Genomic DNA, 17549 nt, shown 5'->3' with positions numbered 1-17549 from the left:
TCGTCGAGTACGAGGCAACTATGAAGAGCAAGAGCTGTAGGACATCAAGAAGACTCAGTAGGGAAAGTGCAGGGAAGAGTGAGTAGATCGGGTGCGTATGTGCGTGGCCATATGGGGAGGATTGCAGCAAAGAAGGGGAAAGAAGGAGATCATGTGAGCGAAAAGTAGAGGAGGGGAGGGGGCGCCAATTATCAGATGCATTGCTCGATGCGAGTAGGGCGGAGAAGGGGTCCGGAGATATGACGACGCGCTTTACGTTCGCTTCAGACAGCCGCTTGTGAGTGTCCGTGCGCTGAGCGGGGCGGGACATGCACTTGCCGCGAATGACCAGCAATGCTCGCGACTTCTACCTCACGCTCTGCCGTCCCCACTTTTATGCACAAATTGCCGGATTCCAGAGAGCGGGGAAGGGGAGGGGGTGCGCTAAGGACAAGTCGCGTTGGATAAGAAAGTGAGAAGAGTGTATGTGCGTCCCTTAATTTCGATGCAACTCTCACCCGCCCCCACCCCCACTTACCCCCCTCCCCAACACACACGCATTCGCCCAAGAAGATTTCCCTGCACGTGACTTTCTGACGGGTGGTGCTGCATATCGCATTTGGCTCTGATGCGATCCTCGATACCGCAAAGCCCGCTTTCATCATCACAATCACAAACAACCAAAAAACGCCCTGGCACAGACAACTAAACGGGCGCTGAGCACTTCTCCGCCTTCTCGCGCACGTTGCTGAGTCGCCTAGGAGTACCAGTAGACTAGCACAACCAACATGAAAAGAGAGAGGGAGGAGTAGCGCGCGAACCACCATGCAGGCCTCCACACCAGCAGCACCGGTAACTCTTGACAACGCTTCACCGGCTCCTGCGCCTCCCACCCAGTGAGCCGCTCCCTACCGATACCGTCTACCTTCTCAAATCGTGTCCAGTGCGTCGTGTCTGCTGCGGCGACGTCGAGGCCACCACCTGCGTGAAGCCGTCCCGTCATGGTGCTCACGGCCTGCTGCCGTACCAGTAAACTCTGCTTCAGCAGTCGAAGATTTTGCTGCGGGTATGGACTATGCAGAACGAGCCAACTCCACAGTGCTACATCGACTTCCTGCGGCTCTGGTGCAAACGGGATGTACTTGTACAGGAGAAAGGAGATGAATTCGAACGGTGACGCGGAGGCTGGCACCACGTCAGCAGCACGCAGCGATCGCCGCAGCCTCCACCGTGACGTCTGTGGGACTGCCGTGGGAGGGGAGGGCGGTTGCGTGGCTACGGCAGTGGCGACTCCACGAGGCGCGGCCTCGGGTTGGCGCCGGCTTGCCTGTCTGCCCTTAAAGAAGACTACCGACGACGATGGTAGGAGCTGCGCCAGCATATTCCACACGGTCCATAGCAGGAGCACCACGAATCGGAGAGGGTAGTAGAGAAAACGCGTCCACCGCGCTCTGGGCGAGGACGAGCACGGGTGAAAGAAAAGACTGAGCAGCGTTGCGTGCTGCCTGCCAGCACCGTTGAAGCTACCGTAGAGGTCGTCTGGAAAGATGTTGTTTTCGCAGTGGTAAGCCCGATTGTACTGGTGGTAGTCCTTCGAGTCCCACCACAGCGGGTGCGCCGAGGCTGCTAAGTTACCCGACACCGTGTCACCCGTCCGCGCAGAGACAGTCGCTGAAAAGCGCGATGGCGACGTCTCGCCTGCTGTAGAGGGATGACTGGCAGATGGGGAACTTGATGGCCGCATGCGATGGCGGGGCAGTAGCGGATGCGCAGCTGCGTCTTCATCGTTGCCACCGGTGGCCGCGGCCACATCAGAACCTCGAGCGGAGGACTCGAGCGACGGCGACGCAGACGAGGGTGGGCTCAACAACTCGCTCGTGTGCGTTACCTTCGCCGTCGACGACGCTGGCTCCAAAGCTGCACCACGCGGGCACCGTGGCCGCGCCTCTAACATCCGGCGCCGTAGACGCTCACGCCACTCAAGAAAAACCTGATCCCTACACCAGCCCACCATCAGCTCAAGACTGCGTGGCGGCCTCTCTGGCATACCATTAGCCGCTGAAAAAGAGCGTAGGCCCTCCGCGGCCGTCCCGTTCTCCACGTTGAAACTGTACGACGAGGTGCGCACCGCTTGGGCCGCTTGCAGCGGAGATGCAAACTGAATGTACACCTCTGACCGCGTGGTTATGGCGAGCGACAGGTAATGTGCCACGGTGCGCCCGACGTAGGCATCAAAGTAGTCGCGCACATCGAGGATGTCATCAGCTTGCACCCCACTCACTACAGTCCAGGTCGAGGCAATGAAGCAGCCCAATGTCTGCTGCTCCAGTGGTGTGTACCGTGGCGGCTGTGGGCGAGTCTCGGGCCCATCGGACGCCGGGCACAGGGGCTCGGGCACGTGATCATGAAACTCGCGCGGCAGAAAGCCTCGCAAGATGCTCTCCGTGGCATCGACGGAGTCGGGCAGGTTAGCTTGAGGAGAGTCTAGGGTTGGCTCGCCGCGGCGCCGCTGCCGTCGCTCCTGCCAGTCGCCGACCGTCTGCTTCCACATGGTACGTTAGACAAGAAAGAGAAGAAAGATAGGTCGGTGGGCTTGCAACAACACTGTCGCCACCCTATTATGCGTCGTGCTATTGGTGGGAGAGGGAGGAGGGAGAGAGGGAAGTGGCTATGGAATGCAACAGGAGTGGGCGTTTGTATGAATGCGTGCGTATGCCTATGTTTCTGTGTGAGCCAAGGCCTGTCGCGCCACACGCCAGTGGTTGCTCCTGGAAGCTACTCCCTGTCAGGCGATTTGAGGAGGCCACAAGAGCGACAAGGGGCACGAATAGGGATCGCCTTTTTTTTTTTTTACTGCAGTACGCGATGCGTATTGTGTATGCGTGTGTCGTTGACATCGGCTTTTCGCATCTCCTTTCCCCATTGCAGGACGGTCCGTACCAATGTGATGAAGAGAGGGGTTGCAGGGCAGGCGCCATAACCACCGCTACCACGTAGCCACATGGGTGGGAGGGAGGGGGGGGGGGAGCTGAAAAGCGATACTTAACGTCGAAAGCGGCACCTATTTTGTGTCTTCTGAGGACAAGGGAGGCCGTGAGGAGGAACGACCACTCCTACTCACACCCACTACCCACCACGCAAACAAGCGTCAGCGCACGTTTGCGCGCTTGCCTCGAGTCGAGCAGGGTCTACGAGGAAGAGCGGGGTGACGGTGCCGCTGCTCGGCTCTACCAAAGCAGCTGGGGGCTGCACGCCGTATTGGCTACACAGACACAGATACTGCGGTGCTGTCTCTTCTTCCTGCACGGCGACTGCGATGGTTGTCGTGGCATGCGAGACGTCAGGTATAGCACCCCAGTCAAAACTCGTGCGTAGGGTGCGAGAGAGCGGCGCCTGACACGCGGCCAAGGCGCGGCTGATGACTTCCTCCTGCGTGTGGCTGCGTGTGTGCCGGTTCGTCAACCACAAGAGGAGCGTAGCCAGTACTTTTTCCGTCGCTGCCCGCCAATCGCCGGCCTCGACTGCCACCTTTCCAGCATCGGACGGCCTACCAACATCGATGCGGTAAAGCTCCGCCTCTTTTGACAGCGTCGCCTGCAGCGCATTGATCAGGTCGGCTTTTTCTTCGCTTTTGGTGTCACTGGCGCCTACCTGCAGGAGATTGCGCCGCAGAGCAATCAAGCATTTTGCCCGCTTTGATGCGTCTTGCGCAGCATCCACCGCTACCTCACTCAGTGTACGAGCGCGTGATAAGTGCTGCAGCGCGTCGGGTGTCTCTGCAGCGTCGCCGAGGCGAGGCCACAGCACTCCAACTCCACCTCCAGCGAGTGCCCGGACGTATGGGTGCGCAAAGACGCCGTCGAGGCGCGTGCGTGACGATGAATGCAAGTAAAAGGCCAGCGCAAAGTCGGCGGTGACGTCAGCGTCACCGATGCTGTCGTCTCCGCTTCGCTCGGGGTGACTGTCTGTCCAGCGCGCTGTAGTCCATGCTCTAAGCCGCTGCACCGCCTGGTCCTGGCGCCTGTGGAGTTGCTCAAGATCCACCGTCGGTACCACCAGTCCAAGCAGCTCGCGCTCGCTGTCGATACGCAAGCGCCGCAGTGCGGCGTAGTGAAAGGGAACTAGGAAAACTGACACGAGAAAAATCCCCCAGAAGAACAAGAAGAGCGCTTGGCGGCGGCGCAGCGCGACCGTACGACGCTGCGGCGGCCCAGCCGGGTGCAGCATCTGGTCCAGCTTCCACAGTGTGCCATACGGTAGCATTGCGTGCTGGGCAGTCGTTTTGTATGTCCAAAAAAAGAGCGAAAATCGCTCGTGTGTGCGAGGGAGAGATGGGGAGAGCGATGTGCCGGCAGCTCGCCCCTGCATCGCCGCGGACGAGGGGGTGAGAGTGCCGAAGGGTAAAGGGACGAGGACAGGACAACACAGAGGAAAAAGGGGTGTTGTGAAGGAGGGCGGTGGGAGGGTAGGGTGGGGCATGTGCAAGGGCGATGTGTCTTCTAGAGGTACGACTGTGGCGATCCCCTCCCTGTTTGCTTTCTCAGAACGACCAACTCCCATACGTGTAAAGTCGTCATCTCTCTGCGTGCGCGTTTGACAGAGTCACTCACGTCAAAACCTACACCCCTCCTCCTCTTCCGCCCCTACTCGATCGGGCAACAGGGGGAGGATATGCATCTTTGTTGTCGTCCATATGAGGCCCGCCACACGCAAGTCACCCTTGTGAGGGGCGTACATGAAAGGGTGCAGTGCCCTCCTTCCCTCACCGTTTCTTTTTGGGGTTTAGTGTACATCAACGACGTTCACCCGACTCACTCAGCTCTGGATCTGAGGGAGAGAGAAAGAGAGGAGGAGCACATGGTGCTTCCCTATTCCTTTTCCTATTGAGCAGACGCGTGCCAGTGTGCCCTCAAGGACATCGTGGCACCGACCCTGGAGAAGTATCAACAGGAGCGAAAGTATGGGCTCAAAATGCGCAGACGTGCGTGAACTTCATTTACATCCGGAAGAAAAGAGGGAGTCCCGACTGATAGTGGTGCAGACGCCCGCGTGTAACCGTTCTACACCACCATGCGCTCGCTGCTGCCTAGACTACCAATCACAGATGGGAAAGGGAGCTGCTCCTCCATTGCTGGGGGCGGCACAGCGGACCGTGGGATGCGCTGCAGTTCCTCAAAGCGCCTTTCCAGGCGTACCTGCTCCTCCCGCGCCGATGCCGGCATTTCCATCGGCCACTGAGTGCTCAGCATACGGTGGTAGTGACTCAGCTGTGCGAGCTGCTCGTGCCGGTGTAGTTCTTTTCGCGCCACCTCTCTCTGCAGTGCCGCACGCGAGGTTTTCACTGCTGTGATAGGGTTTACTTGATCCAGCACATATTGGACATAGGCAGTGTTGGCTGCTGCGTTAGAGAGAGTCGCCGTCGAATCGCGCACCCACGCCACATCGGCATACTCAACCTCTGCTGCAGCGCCGACAGTAGACGGTTTCGACCGATAGGCGCCAAACTGCTGGGGTGGCTGAAGGGTAGCGGGGAGCCAGCGACTGCCATGACTGAGCAGCACGGCTAATGGGGGAAGGGACGCCGCGTAGGAACCGGCGCTCTGAGGAGCGAGTGAGGAAGCCTCAGAAGCAAAGGACGCAGTTAAGGGCGGCTTGATAGCCGGCGGTATGGCCGGCGCCAGTACTCCACAGCAGAGCAGAGAGAGTCGGGCAACAGTCGCCAAGCGTTGCCAGAGAACACTGCGGTTGCCGCTGGTTGCGGTCGGGTCCCCGCAGAGAAGAATGCCAATCGTGTCAGCACCGCATGTGTGCCCAGGAGCGGTGCTGATGTACCCCAGCACACTGCCTGTGGCGATTCCTGGCACCAGACGCTGGATCACCTGCGGCTCCGATGCTGCCGCCAGGGTGGACGATGCGCACGACTCGGAGAGCGAGGGAAGCACCTCGCTCACGTGCCAGTAGCGGATGGCCTCCCCATTATCGAGCTGACCAAAGCACACTGGCAGCACACGCGAGATGCACTGTGGTGGAATGCCTCTTGAAGGAAAGCCAAGCCTCCCCGCCGCCGAGACCCCTCCTCTGACAGTGGTGGAGGCCGTAGCAGAAGCGTTGCCAGTGTAAAAAACCTGCTCATCCGTTGCAGCGGCGGCAGCCTCGATGGGTGCCAGCACATCCATACGGAGCAGCTGCGCGGTCCGAATGAACGGCTCCGCTACTTCACGCATCCGCCGCAGAAGAGATGGGCACCACCCAGTGTCTCGTCGGCGCGCATAAGCTGCGGTTTCTCGCCGCTGCTCGCGCGCATACGTCAGCTGCGCCGCTCGGGGCAGACGATGAGGACTGTAGTGGGGACTCACCAAGGCGCGCAGCAACTCTTCGTATGTGCTTGCGCGTTCCGGGTGTAGCACCTGCGGTCCCTCGTTGGCTTCCGCGAGCCCGCACACTTCCCACACGCACCGTGCCCCGTCTACCATGCGTAGGCCACCGCCGCACGCTAAGTCAAAGAACGGCAGGCCCTGCCCCACCGCGTACGCAGCAGGGGAGGCATGGGTAATGCTGGCGAGCACGTCCGCAGGCTCAATCGTGACGATCCCGTGATGATGAAGGACGCGCACGGCGCTGGTCGAGGGGCGTACGAGCACCGTTTCAAACGTCCCCCCGCGGTACGCCAAGGTGCCATGCGTGCCGCTTTCTTCGACCCCCCCTCTCTCCAAGCCCTGCTCTTCGTCCGCATCCACCGATGCGTCCACCTCAACGTCTGTGGTAGAGGAAGGGGCTGAAGACGTGGGCGCGGCCGCCCATCGCCTCTGCAGGACAGTTCCATCACCAAAGATGGCAGCAAAGGCGGCTTTGCCCGCTCTCGCTTCGTCGCTGCCTCCTACCGGGGTTGGCGCAAGATACAGACGAGGCAGAGCCGATGCTTCCACGCACCACCGCACGGAGAGCTCCTCTGCGTCAGCCGCCGCCCCGAAGAGGCTGTCCTCCACTGCCTGCAACTCTTCCAGCAGCGCGCACAGGGTGGGAGAGGAGAGTGACGCCCATGTGGAGGTGTCGTCGAGGTGGCGCACGAGCGCACGCCGCCGAGTCTCACGCGGTGCCACCGTAGTGATGGTAGTGCCATCTGGAAACACAACGACCCGGGCGAGTGTGGTACTCACCCGGCCGTCGTTGTGTGTGCCCCCGGTGTCTTCGGGGGTGGTCAAAGATTCGTACTCCGCCACCGTCAAGCCGTCCTCGCGGGAGCGCATGCGGCAGTGGTGTACAGCATCGTAGGCGATTTCACTGCGTGTGAAGGGCGGGGCGTGCGCTTCATCGGCGCCAGTGTGGCTCGTCATGCCTCTGGAGTTCTCACACGCAATGCGCACCTGCACACGCTGAAACGAGCTAGGTTGGACCGTCTCCGAGCTTGCAAGGGGCGCATCCGCAGAGGTGTCGCCCCTGCTACTGCCGTTGCGCACAAAGCACCGCCCGTCCAGCGCCACCAACGTGTCACAATACTGCGAGGTTGAATTGAATGCTGAGGGCTTGGCGAAGACCGGCCTCAGAGGCCGCCGTACCATGATTGCACCACTAGGAAACAACAGCTGCTGCATCCCCGATGCATAGAAGCGTTGCACCACGCCGGTGCGCTCGTTGACCACGCAGCTGGTCTCCACCTCGGACGACGCTTCCAGTTCCATCGGTGTGGCAGCGGTGAATTCTGTCGGGCAGTGGTGGACGCAGTAGAGGGTAACACGCTCCTCGAGGAGGGCTGTGCACGCCTCCATAACGCCCCCCTGCGGCAAGGCCGCTGTTGGTCGCCCGCTCAGCTCCTTCAGGGAGACCGCGGCGGCTGCTGTGGTGCTGGATGATGTGTTTGGGTAGCGACAAATCCGAATGCGTGACTCACCCTCGCGCCGCTGTAGGACCACGTTGCAGGTGGTGAGCATGACATCAATCAGCGGAACCGTACTGCTGCAGTCCTGTCGGGTGTTGTGGCTTGTGCACGTGAAAAGAAGTCCGTCATCCCAGTGGACGGTCAGGTGCACGTTGTGGACTCCCGTGCTCGACGGTGTTGCGTGCAGAGTAGCGATGATCTCGGTGGCCTTGATGTAGCGGCACAGACGCTGCACCTCACTTACCCACACCTCCACCACCGCATCGCCGTACAGGTAGAGAGTCTCGTGGGTGTCAAAGCGCATTGGGGCACATTCTGTAGCAGCTATCGTTTTAGAGGATTCAGACGACACACCCTTCACGGTAACAAGTGACGTCGACACCTCGGCGTGTCGCTGCATGTACTGGGAGATAAGGTCGTGCATCGCACGCATCGTCAACTCCGCCGGACCCACACGCAACGGCGTCTTCGCACCTGTAGCAGTAGCCCCGATGGGCTTTGCGGCCGCTGCCTCCCCGTCCGTGCCCTGCTGCTGGTGCTGTAGCAGCGATTGCCACAGTGCGTAGACTTCAACCGACGTCACGGACCCTGCCCGCGGAACCATGTCTACCCACCTACGTGATCGCCGCTGCCTCAGCGAGGGGCGGCTCTTCTGCTCCAACTTCGCGTCGGAGTTCAGCCTCCGCCCGTTCTCGATGACCTCTGCCATCTGCACATCCGGCACTGCCACGCCGGCAACCCACATGTGTGTCACTCGCCGTGTGGGGTGCACGTTGAGGGCGTTGTGCGCGTAGGCAGATGTGCGGTGGACCTCATCATCCTTATCTCCAGAGGACGCAACTGTGCCGACGCCTTTGCCGGCGCTACCGTACCCCGTCGCAGTTCGCGACGGGAGAGGGCGATAATGAAGTGCGCAAGAGCGCCACGCAACGTTATGAGCACCGAAGCGCTCCTGGAAATCAACGATGGACGCCACGATTACCTGCACCGGCAGCTGCTGCGTCACACTCCAGTCATCGTTCGTACAGGCGGCTTCTTCCCTGGCTGCGATGGGGACGTGACCATGCCTGTGCAGTGAGGCTGAATGGTGCGTCGACTCCAAGCCGGTTTCTCGTAGCAGCTGATGCAGTAGTGCTTGCTGCAGCAGATGCTCGTAAATGCGTGGCGTGAGGTTCTCTGCCGCCGCCTGTGTCGCTAACATTTCATTTTCGTTCGTCTTGATACTGTGGTGGCGTTCCGGCAAGAGCGCGGGACATTTTGGTTGCGCCGACTTCGATTTGATTGCCAGGTGTGCCTGCCTCGTGTCCACGGAGGCTAAGTAGCGCTGCAGCAGGTCCAGCGCACTAACCTGCTGCGTGCCAGTAGCGCTACCGCCGGCTGACTCACCACGGTGCTTTTTGCAGCTCTGATGCAACGGTGTCACCTCGCATCCACTACGTACTTCGTCGGCGGCCACCTCAGAGTGTGGGGCGACCAGTGTTGACTCTAACGCCCCCTGTAGTGCCACTGCTGCTTCCGCCAGCGGGCGACGACCGAGAAGATTGCGCGCCATCTCCTTGATCAGGTGTACACTCTGCGAGTAGGGCTGAAGCTTTGCTGCAACGCCAGACGTGTGCCGACGCAGCCGGCGTCGCTGCTGTTGCAGAAGGAACCCCGTGCTTTGCGTCGTGATGGTCATCGTGGCCATCGTGCTCTGGCGTGCTGTGAGCGAAGAGGAGCCCCCCGTTGCCAGGTCGTGCACTGCCAGTGACAACCCTGGACGTGCCGCTGCGGGAGTGACGGTGTCGGTGCCGCGGGCCACGTTCACCTCGAAGTGCCCCGCATTCTTGGCGATGACGTGTCGCACCATCCACGACACTTCTTGAGGGTACGGGGGCAGCGTCACATCCGTGCTTTGGTGGTGAATACGCGCTGACACTGTCGCGGTGCACCGCTTCTCTAACTGCGCTGCCGCCGCTGCTGCTGCTTCACTGGTCGGTGTTTCCGTCGCCTTGGGAGGCTGTGGAACGATGGCCGCCACAGCCCCAGTGTTCATGATGGCCTTTGCGCCTCCGCTGCCCGGCACCGACAGTGTCTGAAATGGCTGCGCATACCGCCGGAACAGTCCGGAAGGCGGGAGTGTCGTGGGGGTCGCGACGTTGCTGACGACATGCTGCCCTGCGCTGCGCGACGCCAGCGACTCTGCTGTAGCACACAAGGCCGTTAGCTCACGCAAGGGTTGCTGGAGCAGGAGTGATTCGCTTACTGTGGCCATCCATGCACACACGGCGCTCATGATATTAAAGACGCCACCCGCGCAACATGCCGTAACGATCGACCGCTGCGGCGTCACTGTCGCACCCACGGAGTGGTCTCCTGGTGCTTTTACTGTGACTGCACCGCGTGTGCCGTTGCAGCCGTCGCTGTTGGCGTCCCACCTTAGGGTCAGGCGGCTCTTCAAAGACCATCCATTGTATGCATCGATGAGGTGCGCTAGTCGGGTCAGAACTGACATCAGGGGAGCCTTGTCGCATCGCTCCATATCGCCAGCAGCCCTACCATCGCCAACCACAACCGATAACAACCCAGCGCCCCACTGCATGATGCTTTCAGTCGTCACGCTCGTCGACATAGGAGCATCAGCCGGTCCGCTGCAGCGCAGCGTCAACGGAGGCACTGGCGCAATGGGCAACGCTGCCACCTCCCACAGGGGCAGGGGCCACTTGGAAGCGTCAGGCACGGTTCGAGATAGCGACAGGCGAACAGCCTCCTCGAACGTGACAGAGGGTCTCTGGTGCCCCATTTGAGGATTGCCGTTAGCGCTGCCGCTCACCAGCTCCACCGCTGAGCCACCAGTCGTCAGCAGAGCGGCTGAATTGCTCAGGTACGCGCGCACCCACCGCAATAGAGACGCGTGCGTACGCCACATCCGTTTAAACGCCTCTTCCGTTGCCAATCCCACCATATCCGCCTCCGACGCGGTCATCACTGCCCCTTGAAAGGAGGTCATCTTGCTAAGATACCATGTCAGCTCCATCCCGAGGTCCGCTGGGGATGAGGATGGTGCTGTCAGCGCTGTAGCCTGTGGTGGTGATGGTGTTGCTGCTAGGCTTCCCAAGTAGAGGTAATGCGCGAGGGTGAGAGGGTGAGCGATGCAGTACGGGAACTCTGCCGGTGTCGCCTGCAGGTCGATCTCCCTACTCAGCTCGCGCGACTGTAGCGAAGTTTTGTGCTGAGCTGATGGGATTGTTGCTGCGGTGCCTGCTACCCCGGCTGCGCCTCGCGTATTGCGGCCCTTAGCACCTCCTGGCCCACTGAACGCTGGACTGCTTGCTCGAGACGCTTTCGTTGTTGTACCCTTTGGCGCCAGCTTTTTCGTGCCCCCGCTACTACTGAGTCGACGTTGTCCCCTCGGAGAGTTCGCGTGCGACTGCGCTCCCTTTGCCAGGTGCGCATGCAGCACGCCGAGCGTGTCTTGGACAGCAGCACTGCTGGCCGAGGGGTCATAGAGACAAAAGGCTGTGCGTGGCACGAGCCGCACCCAGTGTACCACGACGGCCTCTTCATCTGGACTGCGCATGAGCGAAGGGCTCACAGGAACGGGGCACGGGCACGGCGACAAAATGTTGTCTGTGTCATCCAAAGTGTAAGGAAGAAAGCCGCTTAGCATTCGCGGATCCGCCATGGCCCACACAACGGGCATGTGAGCCGGAACAGCGCTGCTGCTGGTGGCATGCAGGTGGGCCCGCAGAATCGGCCAAACGGTGCTCCAAAGGGCACGTGTGACAATCGTGGCAGCCTGGGAAGTTTGGGCATTGAGCTTCTCCCTGCCAAATGACTTGCCGCTGTCCGTTGCCGGCGCATCCTCTTCTGCGCTGCTGCTCTGCTTTTCCACAGAGAGCGCTGAAAGCGCGGCGAGCACATCCTCTTCATGAGCCAGGCGGTAGACAAAAATGACGCACGACGGAGCAGACGCTAGAGTTGCGCCTGGTATTACGACCAGCTCGCACGGTGGCAGTTCTTTGGCTAGATATAACTGACGCTGGTCCTGGTCCACTTTACTCATGCGGCGCTGCACCCCTGATAGCGTCGAGGAGGAGTGCATGGAGCTGCGTGAGGACGAGGCTTTCACTGACCCCGGGCGTCTTTGCTGTAGTGTGCTTCCGCAGTCCTTGCTGGTGGCGGTGTGTTGAGCCTCACCCTTCTTCACTCCAGCGGCAGACGAGGGTGGCGTAGCGGCAGCTGATGCTGGAGTCAGGTTCGGGTGGCCGTCGTCGGCCCTTCCCGGAGGGCGAGGGGGCAAACAGAGGGCGTGTGGATCATCCCCTTGGGCGGCGGCAGCTGCGGCAGCGACGTCGGTCCACGGCACAAAATCGTCTCGAATAGCCTTTGCCATTTGAATGCGTCGTACCGTGTCGACTGCCCCGCTGTCTCCGGCAGAGCACCCCTGCTGGAGAACGGCGCACAACACGCGGGCTACCGTGTCCAGCTGCTCCGCCGCTGTGCTGCAACTGTAGACTTCGACGTCTTCACTCCCTGCAGTTTTTTGACTCATGCCGCTGCTCATTTTGCTGCTGGGTGGCGCCTCACGCCGTTGCACAGCGTAGTGGCTTGTGAGGAGTGTGACATGCAACGTCGTCGCATAGGACAACGCGTGGCGCCATTCGCTGCTAGTGCTCGCCATTGCCTGTCCGTGAGTAAAATGGAGTGTAAGTGCGAAGGGCTTTCATGGAAGGAGGGGGAAGAAGGGGATCTCGCACTAGAGGCAGTAGTGCACCCTACATGCACAGTTCCTGGCGCTGTGCTCTGCTCTTCCACTTTTTTGTGTGTGCTCAGTGACACAGGCGAGCCGCAGGCGTGTGGGTGTGTAAGGAAGAGCGAGGAGAGAGAATGGAAAGCGCACTAGACGTATAAAGAGCGCGTCCTTGCAGAGTTGATATCGAGCGCCTCCCTCAAAAAAGCAGACGCAATGCGACGGCGCACCAGAAGCGAGATGCGGGGTAGCGATGGTGGTATGCGCTAGGTCACAATGCCGTCTCCTCCCTCGAATGTTCAGCGCCGCAGACCTCAAAGCGAAGGTCTTTGCGTGTCTCGCATGCATCCTTCCCTCTTTCCCTGCTCAACAGAAGTAGAGATCCCTCGCTGAAAGCTCGTGGTGTGTATCATATCGCCGTCTTTTTCTGTTTTTTTTTTTTTTTTTGCGTGAAAATGAGGGGAAAAACATAAGAAGCGAGCGAACGAAATGAAAAGCACGCAAAACTTCGAGACAGGCAGACACAGAGAGAGAGAGAGAGCCACTCGAAGGGCGCGTGTCAGGCTACGCGGCACGCTGTCCCCTTCATCCACCGATGTACTTTGCTTCTCATTCTCTCGCTTTCCCATTTCCTCCTTTCACTCCTCCACTCCTTCCCACTCTGTGGTCATTGTCGATGTTGCAGCCAGGCGACTACAGCGTGAGGGCAATGCTGCTGAATCACCATTGTGAACCAAAAGACGTAAGCCAAGAAGATCCACCGAAAGAGAAGCGTAAGGCGAGCGAGAAGGGAGACTTGCACATGCACGAAGGCCGTAAAGAGCGAAACGGTCGTAACAACACACTTAGCACGTGCATGCGTACATCAACACACACCCACACACGCATGCACGTACCATACCAGCACCCAGGAGACGAGCGAAGAGGGCAGAGAGGGAGTTGAGTGTGCCGACGCATACGCAAATACATCCATGTACCTGCACAATCCGTGTTGCTCTCTTCTCCATTATCCCTTCTTTGTGCGTCATCAGTCCCTCCCTCACGCCACCACAGCGCGCTTCGTGTTCTTCTTAACGAATATGGCGCGGTCCTTGCGGGCTGCCTTGGTGCGGCGCTGGAGGAGCGGGAAGGACAGGTTCGGGGCGTGGTACTGGGCAATGCTCAGGTGCTTCACCTCGTGGTCCGGGATACTCTTCACGCAGAGCACCTCAATGTTGTGGTAACGAGCACGGTGGCGGGAGGCCAGATCATGGTAGGCCTGGCTCACGGCACCAGTTTTGGAGACGTCGCGGAACTCCTTGACCATGCGCGTGTAGCCGCAACGCTGGCTGTAGTAGGCGATGTCGACCAGATAGTTGCGCGCCACCAGCTTTGCGTCCTTCACGACCTTGCAGGAAAGCACATCACCATGGGTGGCCTTGACCTTGTTCTTGATCTTCATCATGCGCCAGAAGCGACTCTTGGCGACGACGAAGTTCGGGGCGAACACCTCGAACTTGTACACGGTCGGCTCGGGGTTCTTCTCGGAGGGGGACTCGCGGCCGACCACCTGGTAGTGACGCAAGTGCGGCTTGACCATTCTCTTCTCTTTGGTTCACTACACCAATTTATGCCGGAAGGGGTGTGCGCATGTGTAGGGGAGTGAGAGCAAAAAGAGAGAGAGAGAGGATTATTAGGATTTGAAGGAGAGGAAAGAGAGGAAGCGTTGATGACCGTGGCGGATGCTTCAAGACGCTAAGGCTGCGAACGTCAGCATGTGCAGATGTGTAAGCATAAAGAGGGGCGTTGGGGGCGCCCTCGTGCGCCTCGCCAAGAAGAGGGAAAGAAGGGCATGGACAGTGCGTAGGGACGTGGGTAGCGACTGCACGATGCGTACGCGCTAAAAATCGCGGCAAGGGATCGTCGCCTACACGCACTGAAGGCTTCCGAGTAGCACGTTTTGGTGGAGCGGGGCGACGCTATACCCTTTCCTTTGTGCCTCGTCATACACTTTGCGAGGGCAATAAAGCGAGGACACCAAAGCAGCGTGCCGGGGTGCTTGAGGAGCACCGGAGACGCACCGCCTCTCCACTGTAGCAGCGAACGAAAAAAGCAGCAGCTAAAGAAAAGAAAGCCTTTATGGTGGCAAGGGAGAAGGAAGAGGGAGGGGAGGGAAGCGAGAAGCGCAAAACGTGTGCAAGCGCAGCTCCCCTCACCCCCATCCCTCTCTGTATGCTTGTGGCACTCGATGAAGTTGCTGTTCCTGCTCGGCAAAGAGAAGCTGCAGAACTAGGTCCATACATGCGCGGTAATCGTCGCACCAGCGGCGGCTTTCGTTGGCTGACATGCGAGCAAGTCGACACGATGCGGGGGTGTACAGCATATTTGGCGCGACGCCATCGATGCTTGGCGATCGACCAGTGGTTTCAGCAGCACCACCGTTAGCAGCGCTTTGAGTTGCCCAGGTTCCAGCTGATGCATCACAGTCGGCCGCCTTGTCAGCATACTCACGGCTTGGTTCCATTGCTGGTCCAGGCATATTCCACCATAGAACCTGCTCGTGGCTGCGCTGAATGCTTGTCACAGCAATTGCACAGGCCACACACAGGTGCTTCAGCGGTGCGGGTGGAGGTGCCACGTCTGGAGCGGGACGCACGTTGCTAACACAGTCCCACGTCTGCAGGCTCGTCCACACCTGGTGGGCGATGCAGCAACGGTTCCATCGTTGCTGCGAGCCTCCTTGTGCGGCTGTCGCAGACAAAGAGAAGTACTGAGTCGCCTCCTGGCTGAGCCGATTCCACCAGTCCCGCAGCAGCGCTGCGACGAGTATGGTGGCATCACCTGTGGATGCTGTGAAGAGAGCTGGAGAGAGCTCACATTGCTGCAGCGCACACGCCTCGATGGAGCCAAAGGCGCCGCTGCTACGCTTGCAAAGCCACAGTGCCAGAGAGGCGGTGATGCCATGCAGAAATACCTCTTGCAGAGCGCGGCGGCGTGTGTCATTATGGCTGGCCTTCTCCGCACCCCCCACCGACATCGTCGCCGCCGCTCCCGTGCCATGTGGTACAAGGAGAGCGGATCGGCACGCCGGGAGCAGGGCAAGGTACCAGCTCGCATAAGACGACGACTGTAGTAGCTCTTCGATGTCCTCGCTCGAGCTGCGCAGCGGTGATTGCGACACATGTAGCGATTTACTGCACTGCTCCTGAACGTTTGCTGGCGCCGCGGCAGTCGTGGGCACTAACCTTTCGCCGCTTTCGGAGAGGCAGTTGTGGGGATGCTTCAACGTGAGAAGGTACGCGCAACAGATCGAGTCTAGCGCCGTGGTGCTGGTGACGGCTGCTGTGCTAGCCGAGGCAGAAAAAGTGGCCGCTTCGGCCGATGAGCGGTGCATACATGACGGCACCGCGTTGCGGCGAGCTCGCGTACTAGGGCATTCGCGTCTGAGCTGTGACAGCCAGTAACGCCGGCGCTTGCGGCTTTCACCCATGCGCGACTGACACTCCTGCGCGTTCGTTGGCGCAACCACAGAGGTGTATCCCGCAGCAGCCTTGTCGCACTCCTTGACTATGGGTGAGCCCGCGTCATGTTGTGTCGCCGCTTCTGTTTTCCCCCCCTCCGCTCCCTCCCACACTACCGATACAAGGGGGTCTTTTTCACACCATACAAGGTGCTCGTCGCTGTGCCGACAGTGATACACAAAGGCCTGTGCTGTAGGGTAGTAGCGACCGTGGTGCAGCGCTGGAAAGAACGTGCTGAGTGCCTCCATATCTGCCGTTGCGGTTTGCTCGTTTTTCACGCCGGTGATATCGATATCCAAGCAGCTTTCCACCGTTGCCGTCTTTCGCTCCTGCTGAGAAACGAGAAACTGCCAGTCAGAGGCGTACAAGACGGTGCCCAGTCGTAGACGCCAACCCATCCACTGCTGGCAGCTACCATCACCGCTTGGGTAGATTTTGACCCTAGCTGCGCGAGCTGTGTGCAACACCCTGTGCATTTTCAGCACCACCCAGTGAGTACAGCACGTGACGTTCGATGGAGGCGCTGCGGAACTGACGCCTGGGCCTCTGCCACAGTGACAGAGAAAGAAGCAATCATTATCACTGCCTGAAGGTGTTGCTATGTGCCCTGGACATGAAGGCCACTCTGCCACGACCACTGCCGCGGCGGTGTCGGTACATGGATGCTGCGCACGACCCGACTCGGATGCCGAGCGCTGGTGTATTCGCAGGAGCGCGCAAGGCGTAGAAATGTGGTGTGGCACAGGCGCCTGGCCGAAAGCCTTGAGGGCGGGAAGATGATGCGGAATCCAGACGAGCGGACATGATGCATGCATTTTCCGTGCTATGGTGTGCTAGCGGAGTACCGCCTGCTGAGGCATAGGAAAAGGAAAGCTTTTCGTCCGCGTGTCGAGTGTCGAGTGAGCCACCCTTCCGCGTGCCAGCACACGCACGAACATCAATGAGAAAAATATGGAGTGCGGGTGGGGGGGGGGGAATCTGACAGCAATAGGGTGGTAGTGGCAGCGGAGTGCTCGAGTGCGCCGGAGGTGCGCCACGCGGCGAGAGGGATGAGCAGAACCGTAGGTGGAACTGCGGCTCATGTGCGGACTCAGTTTCCACCCAAGAGGAGAGAGGGAATGTCCCAAGAGACACACTTCTTCGTTAGTTCGAGTGAAACGGTGTATGGGTGGATGGGTACACCTTGAGGCCTCACACACACCGAGTCCGCCAACGGACTCATAGGTACGGCTTTGGTTAGTGCTGAGAGAGCCTCCTCTCAGCTCTTTCAATGTTGTGCATGTGCTCGACAAGGCTGGAGGCAAAGAAAAAAACAAAATAAGCGATGACATTACCATACCGTACGCCCCCCTACAGACACATCTCCGCCGGAAGAAAAAGCGCTCATAAAGGGCAACGACACGACAACATGCCGGAGCAGAAAGACAGGGCAAGAGGGAGTTGGATGAGCACGCCCGCACGG

At 59.7% G+C, this 17549-nt stretch overlaps 5 protein-coding genes across 5 annotated transcripts; all 5 read right to left on the bottom strand.

Moving 5' to 3' along the window:
- Positions 1-736: 736 nt before the first annotated feature.
- On the bottom strand, positions 737-2530 carry LBRM_34_0630 (conserved hypothetical protein; the record flags this gene model as incomplete). The annotated part of the gene is made up of 1 exon (XM_001568126.2): positions 737-2530. The coding sequence occupies one exon, from the start codon at positions 2528-2530 to the stop codon at positions 737-739; it is 1794 nt and encodes a 597-aa protein (XP_001568176.1).
- A 575-nt stretch (positions 2531-3105) lies between these two features.
- On the bottom strand, positions 3106-4242 carry LBRM_34_0620 (hypothetical protein, unknown function; the record flags this gene model as incomplete). Its single annotated transcript, XM_001568125.1, has 1 exon — positions 3106-4242. One exon carries the CDS (start codon positions 4240-4242, stop codon positions 3106-3108), a length of 1137 nt encoding a protein of 378 aa, XP_001568175.1.
- Positions 4243-5039: 797 nt separating this feature from the next.
- On the bottom strand, positions 5040-12518 carry LBRM_34_0610 (conserved hypothetical protein; the record flags this gene model as incomplete). The annotated part of the gene is made up of 1 exon (XM_001568124.2): positions 5040-12518. One exon carries the CDS (start codon positions 12516-12518, stop codon positions 5040-5042), a length of 7479 nt encoding a protein of 2492 aa, XP_001568174.2.
- A 1108-nt stretch (positions 12519-13626) lies between these two features.
- On the bottom strand, positions 13627-14166 carry LBRM_34_0600 (putative 60S ribosomal protein L18a; the record flags this gene model as incomplete). The annotated part of the gene is made up of 1 exon (XM_001568123.2): positions 13627-14166. One exon carries the CDS (start codon positions 14164-14166, stop codon positions 13627-13629), a length of 540 nt encoding a protein of 179 aa, XP_001568173.2.
- A 612-nt stretch (positions 14167-14778) lies between these two features.
- LBRM_34_0590 (conserved hypothetical protein) lies at positions 14779-16902 on the bottom strand (the record flags this gene model as incomplete). Its single annotated transcript, XM_001568122.1, has 1 exon — positions 14779-16902. The coding sequence occupies one exon, from the start codon at positions 16900-16902 to the stop codon at positions 14779-14781; it is 2124 nt and encodes a 707-aa protein (XP_001568172.1).
- Positions 16903-17549: the final 647 nt, after the last annotated feature.

This window comes from Leishmania braziliensis, chromosome 35 (assembly GCF_000002845.2).
Source record: "Leishmania braziliensis MHOM/BR/75/M2904 complete genome, chromosome 35".
NCBI lineage: Eukaryota > Euglenozoa > Kinetoplastea > Trypanosomatida > Trypanosomatidae > Leishmania > Leishmania braziliensis.
Note: the sequence above shows the minus strand (reverse complement) of the source record. Positions and strands in the feature narration are given on the sequence as shown.